This window comes from Xiphophorus hellerii, chromosome 1 (genome assembly GCF_003331165.1).
Source record: "Xiphophorus hellerii strain 12219 chromosome 1, Xiphophorus_hellerii-4.1, whole genome shotgun sequence".
Lineage (NCBI taxonomy): Eukaryota > Metazoa > Chordata > Actinopteri > Cyprinodontiformes > Poeciliidae > Xiphophorus > Xiphophorus hellerii.
The window spans coordinates 1,165,921-1,188,770 of record NC_045672.1 but is presented as its reverse complement, the minus strand read 5'-3'; the positions used below and the strand labels follow the sequence as shown (position 1 = coordinate 1,188,770).

At 39.7% G+C, this 22,850-nt stretch overlaps 1 protein-coding gene across 6 annotated transcripts in view; it reads right to left on the bottom strand.

The window, feature by feature from the left end:
* Window positions 1-22,850, bottom strand: part of tafa5l (TAFA chemokine like family member 5, like) — a 135,776-nt gene that overhangs the window by 53,095 nt on the left and 59,831 nt on the right. For all 6 annotated transcript variants that reach the window (XR_004339311.1, XR_004339314.1, XR_004339317.1 and 3 more), the window contains exon 2: window positions 11,673-11,822. Coding sequence is in view for 3 of the 6 variants with exons in the window: in XM_032563210.1 (XP_032419101.1) it covers window positions 11,673-11,822 (150 nt within the window). In the remaining 3 variants the exon portion in view is untranslated. The remainder of the gene's footprint in view (window positions 1-11,672; window positions 11,823-22,850) is intronic.

Sequence of the window (22,850 nt, the reverse complement as noted above, 5' to 3'; positions counted from 1 at the left end):
TGTCTGTATATTAATATGTATTTTATATTCGATCTTTTCTATCTACTACTGTCCTGTCGGTGTATAAAGTGCTTCATAAATAAAGTTGGTATGGTATGGTACTGGGGTCAGGAGTGGTGCGGGTGACTATCTCCAACGAACGTTTTGGGTGAGAGGCGGGGTACACCCTGGAGATGTCGCCAGTCTGTCGCAGGGCAACACAGAGACAAACAACCATGCACACACACACTCACACCTAGGGAGAATTTAGAGAGACCAATTAACCTGATAGTCATGTTTTTGGACTGTGGGAGGAAGCCAGAGTACCCGGAGAGAACCCATGTTGTTTTTATTATGTTTAGTTATTTTTGTTAGATTAATTTCCTAGTCCCCAGGCCCTATGTCTTTTGTTCAACATTCACTCTCCCTGTACTTAAGAACCTCATTCTCAGTCACTCCTCACTGGTTCTTCCCATTACAACCCCGTTTGACTACATTACCTCTCGTTTGTCCTCCTTTTGGGTATTTTCTTGGATTTATTCCTTGCATTCTACCCTGGCTCTTTCTGAATTTTTTGTTAATTGTTTTTATTAAAGCATTCTTTCATCATTTACTCTCTGCCATTCTGCATTTGGGTCCTCCATCAACCTGCAATCACAAAATGACTAGAGATGCTTTTTGCTCACTAGCCTCAGTCTGGTTTGTTTTCATACCACAGTTATTAGGGAGGTAAACATTGAATTTATCCATTTTCATTATTATGCAGTTAGAACAAATGCCTCTCCTGACTTTTATACCACTAGAATACTGCAAATGACAGCTGCAGGGTAAAGCTAAAATAAAAAGTGAAATTCCAGAGAGTAGATTACAGGTGGAGGATTTCAGAACAGAATGGCAATAAACAGCATTTCACCATTCTCTTTCGTCTTCTTGTCTGTAGCAGACGTCAGATTGTCGGAGTGCGAGATGTTCTGCCTACCTATACGTAGCACTGCCTTAGCATTCATCTGTAGTCAATGCTGATAAGTGCTGATTGGTCTTTAAACAACGCTAAGGCAACACGGAAAAGGTTAGCAGCTCTCTCCGGGCCTGACCGGGGCTGGTGCTCCAGCCTACCCACGATCCCCCGAAGGCAGAGCATTGTGGAGCGTGCTAACACAGTCGGCAAATTGAAAGAGCGGGAATACAATTCACAGAGAGCCCACAGTGAAAGAGGGAAGAAAAAAGAGAAAGGGAAGGGAGGCATGATGACATTTCTCAGAGGTTTTCCTTCTTCGGGTCTTGTTAGGCAACTAAAATTGGTGTTTAGACTGACAGACCCTCACTGCCTTTACTGCAATAAAGGTGTGCCATCTCTATCAAGCTGACTGAAAAACCAAACAGTAGCCCAGCGAGAATGAAGGCATGCTCAAACAAGCACTGCGCTGCAAATATAAAGATTTTCTCCCTCAGTAAATAAAATGTATTAGCACATCAGAGGAGAGCTGTGCTTTTTCAGCCTGCTCTTGCAGTGCAGCCAGGAGATGCAGAGGTGGAACAAAACGATCTGGAAACTTGTCAGCTTGGAGAACCTGCCAAGCTTAAAAAAATATTAAAAAGGTTCACAACTGGGTGTTGTGGTGGCGCAGAGGCTAAGCACCACCCACATATTGAGGCCTTAGTTCTCGTGGCAGTAGTCGAAGGTTAGATTCCCGGACTGGCGACATTTGCCGCATGTCTTCCCCCTCTCTTACTACCCTCTTTCCTGTCAAACTACTTTCAAATAAAGGCCACTAGATCCAACAAAACCTTTAAAAAAAAAAAAAAAAAAAAAAAAAAGGTTCACGACTAGATTCCAGCGACAGAGCGGTCATTATGAGCGGAGGAGTGGGGGAAATCTGAAGTGATCTCCCTGCTGACACAGCAACATGCCGCAGCGAATTTTCATTTTCTCACCCATCCATCAGGCGCAACAAAGCATAGATTTATCAGTCGGTTGCAGATGTAGTTTTGAGTACATTACAGGGCCAGCAAAACTGAATTTCCAGGGCACCTGATAAAAGCTGAGCTGGTAAAGCTGGTGGGAGTGCTGACTAGCCGTGGAGTGCATCAGTCTTGCCAGCTGAGCGTCGGATACTGGAGAAAATAAAAACATTCTACATCGCTGGCCACAGCTGGCACCAACCAGCCCAGACTTTCCATTGTTCTTCATACCATCAGTATAAGCATGATGATGGTGCAGCGGAGACTTGTTGAAATAGTTCAACAACAAAAACAAAAACCTTCTGGCTTCAACCTGTCTCGATCCATCTGTGCTGGCTTATGTAGAAACAACAAAGCAACTGAGTTACAATGTACTCCTAAAATGCATGATAACTGCTTTTAGCATTTGCAAAGTCTTTCATTTTTCTGAACATAAAAATCTGACTTTTTGCTCAAAAAAGTGAAGTCATTTTTAGAGTGATGATACAGTCCAGTTCAAGATCTTCCTGCCTACCAGGATTTATTTTAATGTTGTTTTCTCATAATCATTTCTTAGGCGTCTCTATGTCAGAAAACCAAACATTTTTCTCATTTAAAAAGGGTTAATCTTATGCGAACCATATTTATTTTACATCAGACGACACATTGAATATATAATGTGTATGTTATGACACCAGAGTTTAATCTGACATCCCTTGTAGCACACGATAAATAGAAGAAGATAAATAAAACATGGATTTAATTATTTCATTATTCATTTAAATAGGAAGAACTGAAATGTGTATTCTGCATTAGTGCACAGCCCTCATGAGTCAATGCTTCCATAGAAACACCTTTTTAGGATTTTTTTTACATTTCAAGTTTACAAAGTTATTAATCACAGTGGTAGATGTGTTTTTTAATTGATTGACAGCACTAATAATAATGCACTACATTGTTATGGTCCATCACAAAAAAATAAAACAGGAAATTTGTGGAAATAACAGAAAAATGTGGGTTCTTCATTACACAAATTTTCTCAAGATTATTCTGATGTTTGGGTGTTCTTGAAGTTCCATCAAGAATTAGTTTTGTGTCGTAGCTGAAGACCATTTTCCACATCTCCTGTGTACCGGGTTCCCGTGGCGAGGGAGGCCTGGTGCGGCAGCAGGGGGTCAAACAGCCGGCTCAGGTGCCTGGACCAGAGGCAGAGTCTGCCTGGCTGACACGTAGGTGGCCCGTCCTGTTGCCGGAGCATATGGCGGGCCAAGCTTGTCAGCTGCCAAGGTCCTCACTGGAGTACGGCTCTGGACCTCCAACCACATCACACAGAAGACCATCTGCAACCCCCAGCACGAGAGCCAAGCCCTGCCCAACTTGATGAGGTGATGCCAGACGAGCAGGGCAGGAGGCACAACAGCGACTTCTGAACCAGACACTATTAATCTGGCAAAATTCTGCCACTGAGCAGCAAATATAACACCAGATTTTATGCTAAAGCCGCCAGTGAATCATTTGTTTTTAGAAATGTCTCAAACAAAGAGGCAATTTTCTCTGATAAAATGATTAAACAAATAGTAAGTATGTGCTTCCTAGTCATTTAATAATTGACGGTAAACAGCAGCTTCTTCTGCTACAATAACAATGCATGATGATGAGCTAAGTCACTTAGCCAGGATTAAGAAATATTAACAGCTTTGTACAATAGCTCCTACTAATGGATGAAGCTGCAATCAGAGATCAATTTATAGCAGACAGATTTCCATCCCTTTCTCTTCCAGCCCTCTTTTGGGGACCTGGTGTTCTTTCATTTCCAGTGATGATAGAAAAAGAACATTTAAAAGAATCCACCAGCACAATGAACAGATGTACAGAAGGATCTTTTCATCAGAAAATTTTTATTTTTCCAGGAAGTGGTTATTTTCTCCTTTTTTCTTCTGGCTTGACTTTTAAAGTGCTTTAGACATGTTGTTCTGTGCGTTTCCAGACAGTTTGTTCTCTGAGTTATTTTTAAAAAAATTATTATTATTATTTAGAAACTGGGAGGTTTTTTTGGAAGAAGACTGTTTTGTTACAGCTAGTACAGTATATACACTCACTGGCCACTTTATTAGGTATACCCATAAAGCCGATTCATATTAACCACGTTTTTAACTGCTTCTTCCTCAGTCAGTCCTGGCCAGATTCCTCTCTGTTTGCTCATTTTATACTGAGTCACCAGAATATGAAAATAACCTTGTTCTGGTTTGATGAGTACTGAATATTTTTGCTGACCATCTTCATCACTTTACCAAGTGCACCTTCTTGTCTTGGTTCCCCCAACACCCTAATGCAGGGGTGGGCAATCCTGGTCCTCGAGGGCCAGTGTCTTACAACTCTTAGTTGTCTCCCTGGTCCAACACACTTGAATCCAACAGCTGAATCACCTCCTAAGTGCAGTCAAGTTCTCCAGAGTCCTGCTAATGACCTCATTATTTGACCTCATTATTGAAGTAGAGACACATCTAAAAGTTGCAGGAGACCGGCCCTCGAGGCCTGGAGTTGCCCACTCCTGCCCTAATGCATCATGTCATAAAACTCAAATAATCTCAAGCTAGTTCCTTGAACATGTCATTGAGTTCACTATCCTGAAGTGACTTCACCGCCACCAGATCTCTCAGTCCAACAGAGCAACTTTGGGATGTAACTAAGTGATGCCATTTTGTCAAAATCCTGCAGAAGAAAGTTTCTGAAACTCTTCTTGAATTTATACTAAAAAGAATTAAGGTGCCTCTGAAAGCAAAAAAAAGTCCAACCCCTCTCCAGCAAGGTGTACCTAATAAAGAGGCCAGTGTAAACTTTCTTTTTTTTTTGGTTGTGATTCAGAGTATTCCAGATGTTCTAATATCTTAATTGTGTAGTTTTAATGATTAAATAATTAATTTATCTGTTAAGTCTTTTTCATTACAGAGGTATTGTTAGAAGGTCAAAAATCCTCAAAAAGGTCAATTATCCTTTTGATGTTTGATGAAGAAATCTGATAAAAAGCTCTGCTGAGGGTCAACAAACAATAGCCATTATATTGTAAGTTCTAATGTAATGAAGTAACAGCTGACATTTTGTTTGCCGTTTATTATCTTGTAATTGTTGCTCAGCAAGTTTTAAAAAAAATTTTCTCATAAATAGGATCTTTTATTCTTTAAGTATAAATAATAATAAATGTACATATATGTGAATAAATTGCTGCCTACAGAGCAATTAAAAAAGAATGAAACAAAAAACAGGGGACGTATTTCACTATTTAATACATAAGTGAGCCAAAGAGCCACTTCTGTGTCTAGAACCACCTATGGGCTGCAGGTCTGAGGCATTTTGTTAAAGGTTTTCTTTCATTCTTATAGCCTGATAGGAAGCCTTATCCAAACTGGCAACCCGCATTAATAAAATGGTGAAGTAATATTAACCACAAAACACTGTATTTGTAAAAGATATCAGAGTTTTTCCTACACAATCCTAACAAATGTTTTTAATGTTGAAAAGATAAATGGTTTCTATTCACAATATTTATTCATTTATTTATTAATCTATTTCTATGATTTGTTCTTTAAATTGCCATTTATATTATTTTTCTGTCTCAGGAAATGACTGAGGAATGAAGAGACTGATGCCTGGTTCTTTAGGTTCTGACAGATCTGTGGTGTTCCTCTCCTGATCCATTCTGTCTGATATCAAACAACCCACTTTGCGCCACTGAATATCACCGACACATTTTTTTAATGCCCCTATTAAACTTCACTATAATTGTTTAGCCTGGAATGTGCGTCTTCCCACTCACGTCTGTATTTTTGCCAGAGGTTTTACTTCTAAGGACGGTGTAGTATCGGGTGGACATTTTAAAAGGATAAGGGTTGATAGCGGCTTACCGCGGCTGCATAGTGTCCGTCTCTAAACAATCGTGACAACAGCGTCAGTTCGTGGGGGTTTGTAGCATCGTCTTCCAGGAAGAAATGTGGTCGGAAAAAAATCCTGAATGATCGTGATCGGCGATTACTTAAACGTTTGGTCAAATCAAATCGAAGAAAAACAACAGCAGAACTCAGGAGTATGTTTAATTGTGAACGCAAAAGCATTTCCACACGCACAATGCGAAGGGAACTCAAGGGGTTGGGATTGAACAGCTGTGTAGCCGTAAGAAAACCTCTAATCAGTAAGGCTAACCAGAAAAAAAGGCTTCAGTTTGCTAGGGAGCATAAAGATTGGACTCTGGAGGAATGGAAGAGGGTCATGTGGTTTGATGAGTCCAGATTTACCCTGTTCCAGAGTGATGGGCACATCAGGGTAAGAAGAGAGGCAGGTGAAGTGATTCACCCATCATGCCTAGTGCCTACTGTACAAGTCTGTGGGGGCAGTGCTATGATCTGGGGTTGCTGCAGTTGGTCAGGTCCAGGTTCAGCAACATTGTGTGCCCAAAGAATGAGGTCAGCTGACTACCTGAATATACTGAATGACCAGGTTATTCCATCAATGGATTTTGTCTTCTCAAATGGAACGGGCATATTTCAAGATGACAATGCCAGGATTCATCGGGCTCACATTGTGAAAGAGTGGTTCAGGGAGCATGAGACATCTTTTTCACACATGGATTGGCCACCACAGAGTCCAGACCTTAACCCCATTGAGAATCTCTGGGATTTGCTGGAGAAGGCTTTGCGTTCTCCAGCAAACAAACAAACAAACAAACAAATGAACAAACAAATGTATTGTTTGTTCATACATTTAGTGAACAAACAAACAGCATCATAAAGTGGTCAGACTCTCCCATCATCAATACAAGAGCTTGGTGAAAGATTAATGCAACACTGGATGGAAATAAATCTTGTGACACTGCAGAAGCTTATTGAAACAATGCCACAGCGAATGCGGGCTGTAATCAAAGCTAAAGGCGGTCCAACAAAATATTAGAGCGTGTGACCATTTTTTGGTGGCGACTTTTTTTTTGGCCAGGCAGTGTATGTTTAGCTTCATGTGAAAGACACAAAGTAGCAAACAATGTTCAAGTGGAAGTTAAAGGCATGAAAGGAGCTCAATCTTTACATAAGTAAAATCCAGCACAATTCTGTAGATTAATATTGTAATTGTTATTTTTTTCATACATTTAGTGAACAAACAAACAGCATCATAAAGAAAAGGAACAAGTCATGAAGAAAGCTCAAAGCAGGACTACAACTCACAGAGCACAGTTCAATCTGTCATTCAGAAATGGAAAGAGCATTGCAACGCTGCCAGCCTGCCAAGACACGGGTTGATAAAGTGAGCATTACTTAGAGATTAGGTTGAATTATTTAATGCTGCCCTTTATGGAAAAGTGGCATTAGGAAGCAATTAAACAAAAGACACATATCCTTATTTAGAATTTGCCACAAGCCATGTAACACATACAACAACCATGGCTTTTGTGCAAAATTATATTTGTGGAGGAAAAAGAATGCTACACATCAGCCCAAACACACCATTATCACCAGGGAAAATAGTGGTCTCTCCGGGGTCAGTCATGGTGTAAAACATGAGGGAGCATCACCTATCAAAGTAGCACTGAATTACAGCCTGGGTGGTGGAGTGGTGCAGTTGGTAGTTCTAGATTATTCTGCATGCCGTTTGCTGGTTCTCCCGGTACATGAGTGGGCTCTCTCCAGGCACTACAGCTTCTTCAAATGGTTAGCTCTCTCCAAATTGCCTTTAGGTATGATTGTGTGTGTGGATGGTTGTCCTGTGTCTCTGTGTTGCCATGTGATGGATTGAGCAATGTGATTTCTCACAATGACCTCTGGAGAGAAACACCAGCCCCCCACTCCAATGATCCTGCAGGTACTGACAAAGGATGGACAATTTCGTATCACAGCTGGTAAAATACAAACAACATATCTATAAAGCAGCCAATGGCAGATTCTACCCAAGCAGATATAAAGACTAATAAACCAGACAATATAGGATTGTGACTTTGTGACTGTTTTATGAGCAGAACAGTAAAATAGGATATTATTCCTCAGGGCAGACATTAAAAGAAATACTACTACTATCAAAGCTATTAGACCATGTTCTTGATTTCTGTGGCATTTTAACCAATTACACTAACCCATATCTAACCTATAGAACATATTCTAATGTAATGAGTGAGGTATCGATTGATGATGAACACTAGTCCACTACAACCCCTCCAGCAACAAGTTCAATCTTTAATGCTGTGCCTGCTAATAGAATGGAAGGAGTGGCAGGTAGTCAGTAATCATTTATTTCCATAGCTGTAATCTTACTTCTCTGTAGATTAATCATCATTTGTAAAGTGTCAGAGATCTGTCTGCAGAGAACTGGGGCTCATTCTCGGGAATGAGGCTATGTGGTGTCAGCTATGAGATGACAGTCATGTGTCCAGGCTGATGAAGTAATGGCACAGTGAGATGTCTACAACAGTGATACCATTAGATTAAGACTCAGTCCGGTTTCTATACCTTCATTTTTTATATCACCAATAACCAGATACTATCCAATGACACATAGGGACTTAAAGTGTAAAATCAAAGTGGAGGAACACTGAATATTCTCTGTTACAGGTGATCTTCATTAAAGTAGAACACATTAAAGACAAAAGAAATGAAGAGGAGATTTAAGCTGACGGACTCTGAAGACATTGACAGAAGGCACTGAGCAGGAGAAGACATCGAAGCAGACAAGCAATCACACAATGAACTCCAACAGACTATAAGAAAGAGAGACACACAAAGAGATGATTGATCAGCTGGTAAAACCACCAAATTACTCTGGACGTTACTTTTAATCGGGAAAAGTGAGCTCAAGTTAAGTTTCTTGGAGGTTACACTCTCGTCCATCTGAGTTTAAACAAGGTCATCTCTAGATAAGTGTCTTAGATGTCTCTAAGACACTTAACAGGCACAATATTATGACCAGTCAGATAGTGGGTAAATCCTCCCTCTTTGTGTCAAAACGTAGCCAACCTGTCCAGGAATGGACTCTCTGGAACATTTGGAATTCAAGTCAACTCAACTCAAACTTTTTGTCATGCTTCCCAAGTCATTGCAGAACCATTTTGGTAGCAGGATGGGTTATTCTGCTAAGGCCTTGTAATTGATCCCCAACATTTCTTAGGTAGGTGGTACATGCCCAAGTCACATTTACACAGATTGTTGGATCCCAGATTTCTCAGAAGAACATTTCCCAAGCCATCACACTACCTCCGCCTACTAGATTTCTTACTACAATGTATTCTGGTCCAATGTGTCCACATGTAAGTGATGAGGTAAGTTCTTCTCAAACTTGCTCAAATCTTTGCATTTCCTGCCCCAAGAAATGATCTTAGCAAATAAGCTAGTTTTCTCCATTTTTAATCTTTCTAAAAGTCTTTTTTTATCTTTTCTTTATTATAGCAAAAATAAATAATGAGAGAACATTTGTAAATGTTTGGAGATTGTCTCAAGACCCTCCACTTGTCAAAGTGTTTTATGACTTGCTCTGGCTTCTCGATCCCAACAACTGATACAGAGGTACAGAAAAACTACTTTAATATACAAAGATGTGAAACTTTTAAAATTGTGTTGTGTAATTTCTCACTGACGGAAAAGCAATGAATTCTGTTTCTTTTTATTTATGCAAGGTGCTTCTTTAACAGTTGCTAAAGTGGGTTTGTGTAAATGTGTAATTAATCTGAATACCAGTTGTGTTCCATCTCCTGTGTGCCAGAGCTAAGCCAGTAGCATTGTGGATGACACACCAGTACCATAGGAGGCATAACAGAACAGAGACATCAATAATGCTAATAGTTACACCTGTGCTGGGCTTTTTCTGGTGCAATCTTTCATGTTGTTCTTGTTATGTCAGTGCCATAGAAAATACATCTGTGCAATTAATGCCCCCTCAGTTTAACTTGTGTATTGTTGGTGTATTTCAACAATTTAGAGTTTTTTTTTTTTTTGGCAGTCTTTTTTCCAACATCAATAAAGCAGAGCAGAAAGTTAATGAAATAATAGAAAGCCTTTTGAGTAAAGTTCTTTCCCTTAGAAAAGATCAGAATGAGTACTGCGGGGTGGAACATCACAGATATTTATGCTACATTGTGTCAGTTGAGTGCATCCAAGCTGATACTGAGACTAGCTAAAGGCTAACACCACAAAACATTTGCTGACAAGTTTTGCTGCTTTTTGATTGATTCTTTGATAGAAAATTAGTAGATTAAAACGCTATTCACAATAACCACTCTCCACCAAAGCAATGCACAGTAATCCTGACATGTAAGCGCATTATCAACCACCTGTTTTTCTGTATGATGTTACTTGCTTCAGCCTACTTTAATCTACGTTGTTTGATTAATTCTATTTATAATATTGTTAATTGAATTTAATGATTTTACAGGACCACTATTCAAACAATATGCCCCAAATTTGTTTGAACAGTGTTTTCCCTTCTTATATGAAATCAATATTCAAATGCAATTTGGTTTTACTCAAGGTTTCTGATTATTTGAAATAATAATGTGTGAAAAAGAAAAACTAACTAAGAGGGCCCTTACTATAACAGTCATGTACTTTTTACAACCTTTTAAGTTTTGAAATGAAATTACCAATGGACAATTTCATCTTGAACCCATAAGACATGCCCATCACTAAGCTAAATCCCCAAATCAGCGTTTTGACATCTGTATATCTTTCAGAAATCAAGTCATTATTGTGGAAACAGAGGAGCAATGGATGGACATTAAACATTATTCAGTAATATAGTATTAAACCTCTTCTTTTCTAGTGAACAAAAAAGTTTTTTGGGGTTATTTTCTTTTCTTTTGCGTTTTTACTTCAACCCTTCATGTAAATTAAAGATGAAAAAGTGTCAAAGTCCCAACTTTAGGAGTTCAGAGAAAGAAGTTTTCTGATAATGAAAATCAGCTGACAAATCACAGCAGATTCATGTCCTTGAATATGATAAATATCATTTTACTGTTAGGTACTTTTGTAAATGTCTGACTGGTAGTCAGTTCTGTTTTGTGCCACTGTCCATTGACCCCAAAAATGTATAGTAGAGCACTTTTGATGGATATAATTTTAATTTAATATGCTGATCTCATTGGTTCCCTGGGTAACAAGGAGATAAACTACACAACACACTACAAGAGGCCTAACATCCTCCTGGTATTATCTCTGCATGTTTAGTTTTACACATGTATGTAATTTTTTGTTCAGATTTTTACCAACTGAGTCAACAACTGCTACTTCGACAAGAAAAAACACACTAATTAAGCAAGATCAAGGTTCCTATTTGTGTAACAGTTGAACTACTTAGAGACAAAGTTTCATAAGTGCCTTAGAAAGGACATTTTCTTCTACTGGTGAAAGAGGTGAGAAAACAAAAGGCATCACTGAAAGAGATAACTCCTGCTAGTGAATAGATTGCTTAGGTTGCTGTGCCAACTAAAAACAATGAATTTGCTGTCTAAAGATTATAATGATATTATTCATAAAAATCCAATAAAAAATCTAGTTACTTTCTAAAATCTCCGTCATGTGTACTGTAATACTTAAAAATAACACAAATGGGTTAACTGCCAGGATTCTCTTTCAGTTAATGGTGCAAGGTCAGGTTAATTAAAACATAGTGTTTTAAATTTTCTGGAGACTGGAGACGCCCCACTTTAATGGTTTTTTGTTTGATGCTTTTGTGCAAAAGATGAGAGTATGTCCCTTGATCAAAGTTAGGGAATTTGTTGTACTCACCGTCTACACAAGCTGGCCTCGCCCTGGTGGTGCCGGCAATCTGGCCTCTCCGACAGGCGCAGCGCGCGGTCTGCCGTGCGATTGTCCGCCTCGGAACACTGCTGTCTCTGTTGAGCATCACTATCTCACAGGTCCCCACCACCAACTGGCCTGCCAAACAAGATGAGGAGAATGGGGCCACAACGTCAGCATAATGAGAGTATAATTAACGTTAAAGACGAGCAACTGGTGTTGGGAGGTAAAATCAGCTGTTTGCATAGAACCTAGCTCAGATATGTTTATGTGTTTTATGTACGAAAGAAAGTGATAGAGTAGAGTTTTATAGAGTAAAGTATTATTGCCCCTTGTCATAGTACTCAGTCCAGTGCTATACAATAAACTCTCCCAGAAATTATGGTAATAAACAGCAATATTGCTGTTTTGAAACCTTTTTCAAGTGATATGTTGATGATAATAAAAATGTTTGCCCTCTGATAGACTAATAAACTTTTATTTTTCACAGAACATTCTGCACCGCAACTGCAGACATTTTAGATATCCAAAATAAAACACAACCAAAAAAACTCACACAGCTAAAACCAAAAATATAACGGATTATAAAGTCTCTAATAACTTTGCACATCTAGAAAGATAAATAATAGCCAATTCTAGTCTGCAAAATATCTAATGACTCAGGAATATGCTTTGCTTTAAACACGTCCATAGCTGAACCAGTCTCTGCAGTCTAATCACATTTTGTCAAGGATTTCATTGCATTTATCAATCCAGCTTGTTCATTGTTAGTTTTACACCACATAAAACAATTTCCATGACCTCTAAGGCCTTAAACTCACATAAAATATGCAACGATACTGAGAATAAATATTGTGGACTTAGTAACTTAGGTCAGTTCTTATTGTATTCAATAACAATCATCAACTAGAAAATTTCTGAAGAAATTTAGCCGGGGCTTGCCAAGGCGTGCCCGTCGGTTTGGGCCCGGCGTTGTCACGCTACAAATTAGCATCGATGCTAAAGAACGCTGCAACGTAATCAATAGCATGTGGAGAATCACAAGAACGTTAAGTAAGGTGGACGTGCACCATTCAGTAAGATTTAAAATTTTCTCAAGGCTTTTATTTTGGAAGTTTTGTTAAACTTCATTTGAAAGGGCCAAACTAATCCCATGCGTAATAGTCATTGGGTTAAAATAGTTATATAATGCTCAAAACACAAGTAGTTGATGTAAAAATATTAAAGGCTTTTATTTTGAAATGTTTGTTAAGCTTCATTTCAAAGCGCCAAACTAATCCCATGTTTATCAGTGCTTTGGATAAAAAATTCACATAATGCCCAAAAGAGCAAATACCTGATGTAAAATTGTCAAGGCTTTTAATTTGAAATTTTCAGTATGCTTCATTTCAAAGGGCCAAACTAATACCATGTGTAACAGTGCTTTGGATGAAAAAGTCAAATAAAGCCAAAAAGAGCAATTACATGATGTAAAAATATTCAAGGCTTTTATTTTGAAATTTTCATTAAGCTTAATTTTTATTGCCCCAATAAACCCATGTCTAATAGTCATTGGGTAAATCAGTTATATAATGCTCAAAACACAAGTAGTTGATTTAAAAATATTAAAGGCTTTTATTTTGAAATTTTTGTTAAGCTTCATTTCAAAGGGCCAAACTAATCCCATGTGTAATAGTCATTGGGTTAAATCAGTTATATAATGCTGAAAACGCAAGTAGTTGATGTAAAAATATTAAAGGCTTTTATTTTGGAATTTTTGTTAAACTTCATTTCAAAGGGCCAACCTAATCCCATGAATAACAGTCATTGTATAAAATCAGTTATATAGTGCTCAAAACAGCAATAATCTCATGTAAAAATTCTCAAGGCTTTTATTTTGAAATTTTCAGTATGCTTCATTTCAAAGGGCCAAACTAATACCATGTGTAACAGTGCTTTGGATGAAAAAGTCAAATAAAGCCAAAAAGAGCAATTACGTCATGTAAAAATATTCAAGGCTTTTATTTTGAAATTTTCAGTATGCTTCATTTCAAAGTTCCAAACTAATACCATGTGTAACAGTGCTTTGGATGAAAAAGTCAAAGAAAGCCAAAAAGAGCAATTACGTCATGTAAAAATATTCAAGGCTTTTATTTTGGAATTTTTGTTATATTCAAGGCTTTTATTTTGAAATTATTATTATGCTTAATTTTAAAGTTCCAAACTAATCCCATGTGTAACAGTTACTGAGTTAAATCAGTTATATACAGCCCATAGCAGCAAGTAGTTCTAAAGGCCAGTTCAGTCCTGATCTGTTTCAACTGAGCGTTCCACTATAGATAGAACTACAGTGATGCGTATTTGTAGTCCTAATCACCAGCCAATAGCCTCTTGAGTTCCGTTGCTATGTTAAATAAGTTTCTCACCAAGGTGTGAACTGTTAGTGACAGAGCCTGAGACAGCCTAGAAAATCCTGTCGCATGACTTTGCTCTGAAGCACCGTGACAGAAAACCGTACGATCTAGATAAATTTCGAAAACATTTTACCGGAGCAGACATGCGTATCAATGTGAGGACCGATTTTGATACCAATCGTGCGATATTTGTGGGCGTGATGGCGATTTCAAAATTATTTTGGGGTGAAAAAGTTCTCTTGATTTCTCACTCTAATCAGTGAGAGACGCACTCTAATTTTAGGAAAAATGAGAAACTTTGGGTCGCTTAGAGACAAATTGTGGACAAACCGTAATTGGTATCGACGAGCCGTCTTCACTTTCGAAGAGATCACAGACGTATCTACAAAATGAAATTTGAATGGCATTTCTACGTGAATTCGTGACAACACAGAAAATCCTCAAAAATAGGGTATTTCTAGGATTTTTCCCATTGACTTATAATGGGGTTTTTTTCGTAGTTTTTTGCGAATTATGTCGCCATGTTAACCCCGAATCCCACCAAAAGTAATAGCTCCAATGGCGTGAATTTTCTGCACGTTTTGATACCTCATTTGTAGGTGTGCACGCAGCGGTACGAGCCGCATTAACGGTTACGGATGAAAAATAAAGAATTGGGAGAATAGCAATAGGTTCCTGCCATTGCTTTGCATGGCAGGCCCCAATAATGATTGTTATTGAATGCAATAACAATTGCATTCAATAACCCTGCTTTACCCTGCTTTAAAACAACTATTTTATTCAAAGTATTAATGAAGTACTCATCCATTTATCCATTCTGTTCTAATGCCTGGTTTTATTTATGGGTCTTTAAGTAAAGTGGGCAAAACATGTTTTTTGTACTGTGATGGAAAAATTACAATAAGGTCACATCTGCTAGTCATGTTATATGAAATGCTTATGAACTCTCACCAAAAGCACTATTTGGGTTACATGTAGAAGGTTGGAAGTTGTTTTCTACAGCTGCATCAGAACCAGGCTGTCTCTCCCTTTGTTGTTAATTCTTTATCCTTGGTATAAAACTCATGTGTTGTCTCTGCCTGGCAGAGCTTTGCATCCCGACTTCGTTCATTACTGATTGTCCTATGAGCTCTCTGTATTGTGCACAATATATGAATTAACCTGATTGAGTGATTTTACCTGAACAGTGCTTGGAAATAGTATTTTTTCCATGACAATTTGGTGCCGTGACCCGGATCCCTCGACTGGACATCCGAGGACGTCAACGAACAGCGTTTTGGTACCGACCTGGACTAAACTCCCGCCTCAAACAAATTAGGATTTAAGAGAGAAGAGGGCTGTTGGTCGGCTCCACGGCTCCAGCGCTGGGATCAACGAACTCAAAACCACTGTTATCAGGAGGGATACTCACTCAGGCTAACAAATTAATTTTACAAATTCTAAATTATTAAATCTAAAATAGTAAAGGATCCAATAAATCTTTCACCCTGAGGAATAGAGATTGGCGTTATTCTGGGTTAAAGTCCCAGAAAGAAAAAAGAAGAAAATTAAAATAAATAAAAAGAATAAAAACAAGTGATTATTTTTTATCAAAAAAAAGACCAAAAAAAACCAAGCGGTTGGGTTAGAGTCCCTCCAGAGTTGTTTGGGTTACAGTTCCAAAAAAGGAACCACAGGTTTCTAGGTTAAAGTCCTAGCGAAAGTCCTTAATGGTGAATAAGGCAGGTATTTTCTTAAGTTTTGGTTTTCTAAATCAAGGGAACTAAACCTTTGGAGAATCCTAAAGACCTTTATCGGAAATAAAGGTCCCTCTTAAAGGAGTAAGAGGCAGAGCTACCACAAAGCTGATTTGTTGGATTCTGCGAAGACGTTTGCAGTCTAAAGAGGATATCCCACCCAATTCAAGAAGAATGGGTCTACGTGGTTCCAGAACGCAATCTCCTCCTCAGGGTGAATTGTTTGACTATATGATAATGAAATATTGAAAAGAAAAAGCGGGGGAAACAAATAAAGAATAAAAATGCTGAATATAAATCTTTTGTGGCTGAATTACAGGCCTTAATATGTTTTAAAAATTTGTTTTGTTTGTTTTTTTGTGTATTTGAATAAACCAAATTATTTTATTTCTTAAAAGGATCAATCAATCAATTTTATTTATAAGGGACCCTTTCTTACTACAAGCAGCCAAAGAGCTGTACAAACAATTAGCCCTCTGGTTTCTCTGGTGATCATGCCAAAGGTTAAAATAAGATTCATAAATACATATGTATAGAAAACCAAGAAAAACTACAAAACAAGCCCTAATCGATTTCTACTGGCTTCTTCTCTTTCCCTCTGTCTGAGCCTCCCTGCAGTGCATCTGACCTCTGACCTCAACTCCTCAAAACCTGTCCTCCCATGGACCAGATGATGTCCCTCCTACAAAACCAGCTGATGAAAGTGACCGAGATGATCTGGAGAATCAAGAAGGTGAAGAAGACAAAGGAGACCTCTATCGCCTCCAGGCACTGAAGTGTCTGTTGATCCTAATTTTGTTTCTGACACCAGAGAACTGATGGAACATTTACATTCAGGGGACGACTGTCGGTCTCCTGTTCAGACTGAAAACTGTGTGCAACTGAGCTTTAAAACCCTCCGCTGTCCTGAATCAGCGTGGAGAAGGAAAAGATAAACATGCTTCAGAACTGTGAGAGAAGAAGACTGAACTGTTTGATGCTTGTTTCATGGACATTGACTGAGGGACGATCTGGACAACCCAAAGATCCAATGCCAGGACCAGTTGGACTGACAGGAAGCCGGAGGAGAGAGACGGGGAAGGATTTTGCTGCAGCGATGCCGGCAGGAGGAGGGGGAGAGGAGCGAAAAGAGACATTTAAGATAAGTTGTACACACACACAGCTATAACACAAGCACACTGCCACTGCAACGAAGACTGCTTGCTACTAATCCTGTACACATTTAGAATTTATTTTAGCGAGAAAGGATTGACTTCAATAGATTTTCGTGCCCCTGTTATCTCTGAGTCCTGAACAGAAGAACCAATATTAAATGTCCTCTAGGGGTCCATGAGCCATAGATTGAGAAACTGTGAAGGGAAACTGTAATAACTGTAGTTCTGTAACAAAATTATGCCATTGGAATATAACAAATAAGATGTTGGAGAACACTTTAAGCAAAATTATGGTTCCGAAAGAAAAGTTAAAATAAATAAATAATTTAAAAGCTGAACCGTTGCAGACACAGACAGTAAATACAATGTTATCAATGAGAATTACAAAGCGGTCCTATATAAAATACCAGTGTCCCTTGACTCTAAACATTTTAAAGATTTGTTCCTTCCTTTTGAAAATCTATGCTGAGTTACATAAAATAATCCAAAATAAACTAAATGATTATTATTTTTTTTTATTGTTAAGAATTACAGATCCTTGCTACTGCAGTGTTTATAATATTTTGGTATACCATATAATGTTTGGTTGCGTTTAAATTGAACAAGGGAAAGTTCCTATAAAATACAGATGTGATAAATTTGAACTTAGAGGTTAAAAGCTCTTTTGTTGTCCTGGAACTTCTAGTTATGAAAAAATTAGAAAATAAAAATAATTAATGAAGCGCTTCAGCAAAAACTTGATCAATTGGTTGCTATGATCCTAAATTATATTGAGATCTTTTTTGTATGTGTACATAGCTTAAAAATTAAAACAGGATCATGTACATTGGAGTTGAATTCAAACATTAATGTATGTTGTTGAAAGAAAATTTTAACTTTTTGAAGCTTCAGTAAATTTGGTAAATTCAATTTAAGACAATATAGACAAAATGAGGACTTGACTGTAAATGTTTGACTGATGGACTTTTGACTCCAAATTCTGATAGCAACATTTGTTTGTGTCTGTTTTATGTTGGGGTGACTGTTGTTAGTATGTTTTGTGTTACTGAACATTGTTTACTAGACTGATTGATTGAAACATTTAAGTTCTTAAAGAATTATCGCATGAGATGGTTTGAGATCTTAGGTTATTTTCAAGATGGTAATTTGAATGAGGATTTGTATGAGTCTCCTGGTTTTCCTGTTTCTGGCAAAGAAGAGCTGATTGCTGGCAGTAGCACACGTGACAAAACTTTACATGTCCAGTAATATGTGCCCAGTAAATCTTGTAGGGCGAGATTGATGTGCTGATTAAGGATTGATCTTGTCTCAACACCGGTGGGTGTAAAGGTTACGTAACATTCTAATTGGACTCACACAGCTGTGCAATTTGACTTATCTGCTCTAAATTATGTACAGTATATGAATGGAAGCTTCCAAATTCGACTCTTTCACAACCACTTCTTGAAGAAGTGAAAACTTTAGTCTCTCCCTTTTCCGATGTTAAACAGCCTGATGACTTAAGCAGCGTTTTAAATGTTTCATTGGGAACTGATTATGAGTATGAGACGCGATGGTTCCGTGCTCCTTCTGAGAAACTGTCAACATCTGCTTTGTTTTGGAACACACACACAGCGGCTGGCTGTCTCTCTCTCAGCTGAGCGATGCTCTTGACTCTTACCCACACATTCCTTTGGCAAAATTACTATGAAGTGATGTTGGGATATTTCTACATGCATGTAAAAATGAAACTGATTGGATCATTTCACTTGCTGACCCAAATGTAATGTTTTCTGAACGAATGTCAGCATTCAAAAAGTGGTATCATTGTACAGTGCATTGTCTAAAAACCTGTAGAATTGATTCCTTGTCATGTTCCGTGTTTTTCTGTGTGTTTATTTTGAGTTTCCTGTGTCTCTGTGTCTCCGTGTTGTCCTGTCTTCCCCTCGATTACTCCCAGGTGTTTCTCGTTCCCTAATTACCCTCCCGTGTATTTAGTGTCACCTGTGTGTCTGTGTCTTTGTCGGGTCCTCGTCTAATGTGCGTTCTGTCATTCGTGTTGTCCATTCGTGTTAACAGTTGCTACCGGCATCGAGCACCCGAGCCCGAATCAGCCGGCGTTCCTGCCGGCGTTCCTGCCGGCGCACCCGAGTCTGTTCACGCCTCCGCTCCAGAGACTGCTGCAGCCACTGTTCCCATAGTGATGGGGTTTCAGGTGGCCAGCCTGGCACCTGGCCGACAGGCGGCGCAGCTGAGGGCGTTTCCTGCCCCAGTTAGTGGGTTATCTGTTCCCTCGTTGTTGCCCAGTGCTTCTTCCAAGCTCCCTAGTCTCCTCCCTGAATCCTTTAGGGCTCCCTGTGTTCCCTCGTTGTCCCCTAGTGTTCCCTCTGAGTTCCCTAGTGTTTCTTCGTTGTTTCCTAGTCCCTTCTCCGAGTACCCTTGTGCATCTTCCTCATTTCCTAGTGTGTTCAGTGACCCTTTGTCGCCCCCTAGGATTAGTGTTCCAGAGTCTCCGCCCCTTAGTGTTCCAGAGTCTCCGCCCCTTAGTGTTCCAGAGTCTCCGTCTCTTAGTGTTCCTCCCGAGACCGAGACTCTCAGTGTTCCTCCCGAGGCCCCGCCTCTCAGTGCTCCTCCCGGGACTCCTAGTCGTCGTCGCCGCCTCTGGGCGGCCCCCGGGACTCGTCACCGCCAGCGCCGCGGACGGCCGCCGGACCACCTCCGTGGTTCCCGCCTCCTTTGCCTCCCCCCACCCTGTGGGTAGTTTTTGTTTGTTTTTGGACTCTTGGCCCTTCCTGTGCCTCCGCCCACTCCGTTGGGTTGTTTTTTGTTGTTTTGGACTCTGGCCCCCCGTCCAGCGCCCCTCCGCCCACCCTTGTTGTGTTTTTGTTTTTTGGGCGTCTGGTAGCCGCCCTTGAAGGGGGGTTACTGTCATGTTCCGTGTTTTTCTGTGTGTTTATTTTGAGTTTCCTGTGTCTCCGTGTTGTCCTGTCTTCCCCTCGATTACTCCCAGGTGTTTCTCGTTCCCTAATTACCCTCCCGTGTATTTAGTGTCACCTGTGTGTCTGTGTCTTTGTCGGGTCCTCGTCTAATGTGCGTTCTGTCATTCGTGTTGTCCATTCGTGTTAATGGTTGCTACCGGCATCGGGCCCTGGCTTCTGCTCGGCAGTGCTGCCCGTTGATTGGACTGTGTTTCCTTTATTAAAATCAATTATTCATCTTACCTGGGTTTGTTGTTTGCCTCGCCACCTCACACCGCAATTCATGATATTCCTACCACAGATCCAAATTTTGAAGCATATTTTTTATCTCAAACAGATCTGTCTCCATTACCAAAAGCGCTATCTAAAGTTTCTGATGATTTTAGGCTAAAAAAAAAAAAAGAAGAAAGAAATATGATGTAGGTCTAATTAAATAAATAATTAAGCTAATTAAATTGGTTTGCTTTTGGATTTGAAGGAAAATTATGGACTTTTACCCATTTGTGTCAAGTATTTTGTAACAGCACCACTATCTATAATGCTTTAACTGACCCTGATTTTGTGCTGTTTGTTTATGGCTCTGCATCATGTGATCCTGTTACTGTTTTTATTATGTTACTTATTGCCAACTCTGTGACTAAATTACTTTTTTTAACTATTTGAGGATGGACTTCATTGAACTGTCCTCTGCTAAGGGAAAGACATTTTTGCTTTTTATTGTTGGCATGTTTAGCAAATAGGTGGAAGCTCTCAGGGACAGAGCCTTCCTTCCACTTCTATCTGTGATGATACAATGTTATCTTACTGTCAAAACCTGTCAAATACTCTTTCTCAAGTTTTCAGACGGTGAAACATGCATTGCCACCTCCTGTCGAGATGCAACTCCATACCATCGAGCCAGGTGATTGGGTGGTGGTGAAAGACTTCCGGAGGACGCATTGGAACTCCAAACGCTGGCGGGGACCATTTCCAGAGCTGCTCGTCACACATACGGCTGTTAAGGTCGTGGAGAGGGCGACGTGGATGCACGCCAACCACTATAAGAGGGTCGAAACAACGTCCATGCTGGTGTCCAACAGTCGACAGAATATCAGACCAAGGAGGACGATGCTCAACTTTCTGGATGAGGACAACTTACTTTACTGCTGCTGGTGTTAAGTGCTAGTAACCTCTGACACCGCAGACAGACACGTTTAATTTCCTGGATTACTGAAATACCTTCATTACAACTGGTGTTAAGTGCTAGTAACCTCTGACACCCAACCTTCAGGAAGAGGAAAGAGACGAAACAAAGGAATACGGAAAAGACAAACATAACAATGAACATTGGTTGCTTTTGTACGTCAAAAGGGCTCCCCAACCAAAGAACTATTGCTGGTCCACTGGCGAGTGGTCGAAGTGGGGAGTGAAGATTGAAATAAATATTTTTTTAAAAAGTTCCTGAGAGAGAAAGAAGAAAAAACAAGGACGTTCATTATGGCAGCGATCACGTCTTCATCTTGTTTCAATTACAGATATTTGTGTTGGTTATTTCTGATTTTTTGTTGTTTGTTTGTGTCACTCAAGTGGTGGGGTTTCTTTCCCTCTGCTACGGTAGAAACGTTTCCGCTACATGAACTGCGAGATATTAATTGGCTGTCTACTGTTGACTTAAACCTTAAACACTCCAGTGCTTACACCTTGAATTTGTGGTACCGCTATGCTAAGTATATTGCTCAAAAGAGGTCAAATTGCTATGTTTGTTCACACATGCCTTTAGCTGCCAACGCACCAATGGTGATTCCGCAGCCTTATCCAAACGTCTCTGACTTGTTCCCAGCGGTTTTGAATTCTCCTCCAATTCCATCTCTTAAGGGTTCCAGAAGCTTCACAAAGGTGTTTCAGGTCACCAACGCCTCCTTTGAGGAACCTTTCATTGGCTCTGTTCACATTCCTCCTAAGGTAAAATTTTACTGTTTTTCTAACTTCAAGGTTGAACTCATAGGTCACACTCCTACATTTATGGGCAATATACCCCGTTTATATTGCAAATCTGTGCATGTTCCTTGCACTCTGTATGCTAACAATGCTTCTCTTAATTACTCTCAGGCTCTTCCAGGAACTATCTGTTCCCCTTATTACCAGGCTCCAGGTGTACTTGGCACTTTGCCCCGAATTGATATGTTCTGGCTCTGTGGATATTCCCTATACCTGGCTCTCCCAGCATATTGGACCTGTAGGTGGGCCCCAGTTATAGCAACACATTCCTATGTTGTTGGCGGTGTAGAAATTCATGAGCAACACCGACGGGTCCGCAGACCACCCACAGCCCGGTATGACCCAATTTGGGGTTTGAATGTCCCAGAAGATCACAAATTGTGGAGTAAGGGTGAGAAGGTTGCCCTATCCTTCTTTCCATCCTTAGGTGTTGGTAAACGTATGCTTCATGTGGAAACTTTGAATTACAGGTTTGAGTCATTTGTTAATGATGTATTTGTCGGGATCTGTTCCTTATCTGTGTTTATTTTGAGTTTCTGTCTCTCTGAGTCTCCGTATTGTCCTGTCTCCCCTTGATTGTTTCCAGGTGTTTCTTGTCTCTTTGATTACCCTCTGTGTATTTAACCCCACCTGTGTTCTTTGTTCCTTGTCGGGTCCTCGTCGTGTTTGTCCAGTACCGGTTGTCACTGTTTGTGAGCTCCTGCATCCGCTCCTGTGTGCTGTCTGGACTTTGTGTTTTGGATTCCCTGGATTATTGTTTTCATTATTAAACCTTCTTATTCATCTTAGCCTGGGTCTGCTGCCTCTGCCTCACCACCCAAATCATGACAGTATTGGTTGGTCTTGGAGCGGCTAAAGTTGAATTAACTGCGTTAAGGCTAATGACTCTTCAAAATAGGATGGTGCTAGATCAACTAACAGCTTCTACAGGGGGGGTTTGTGTGATGGT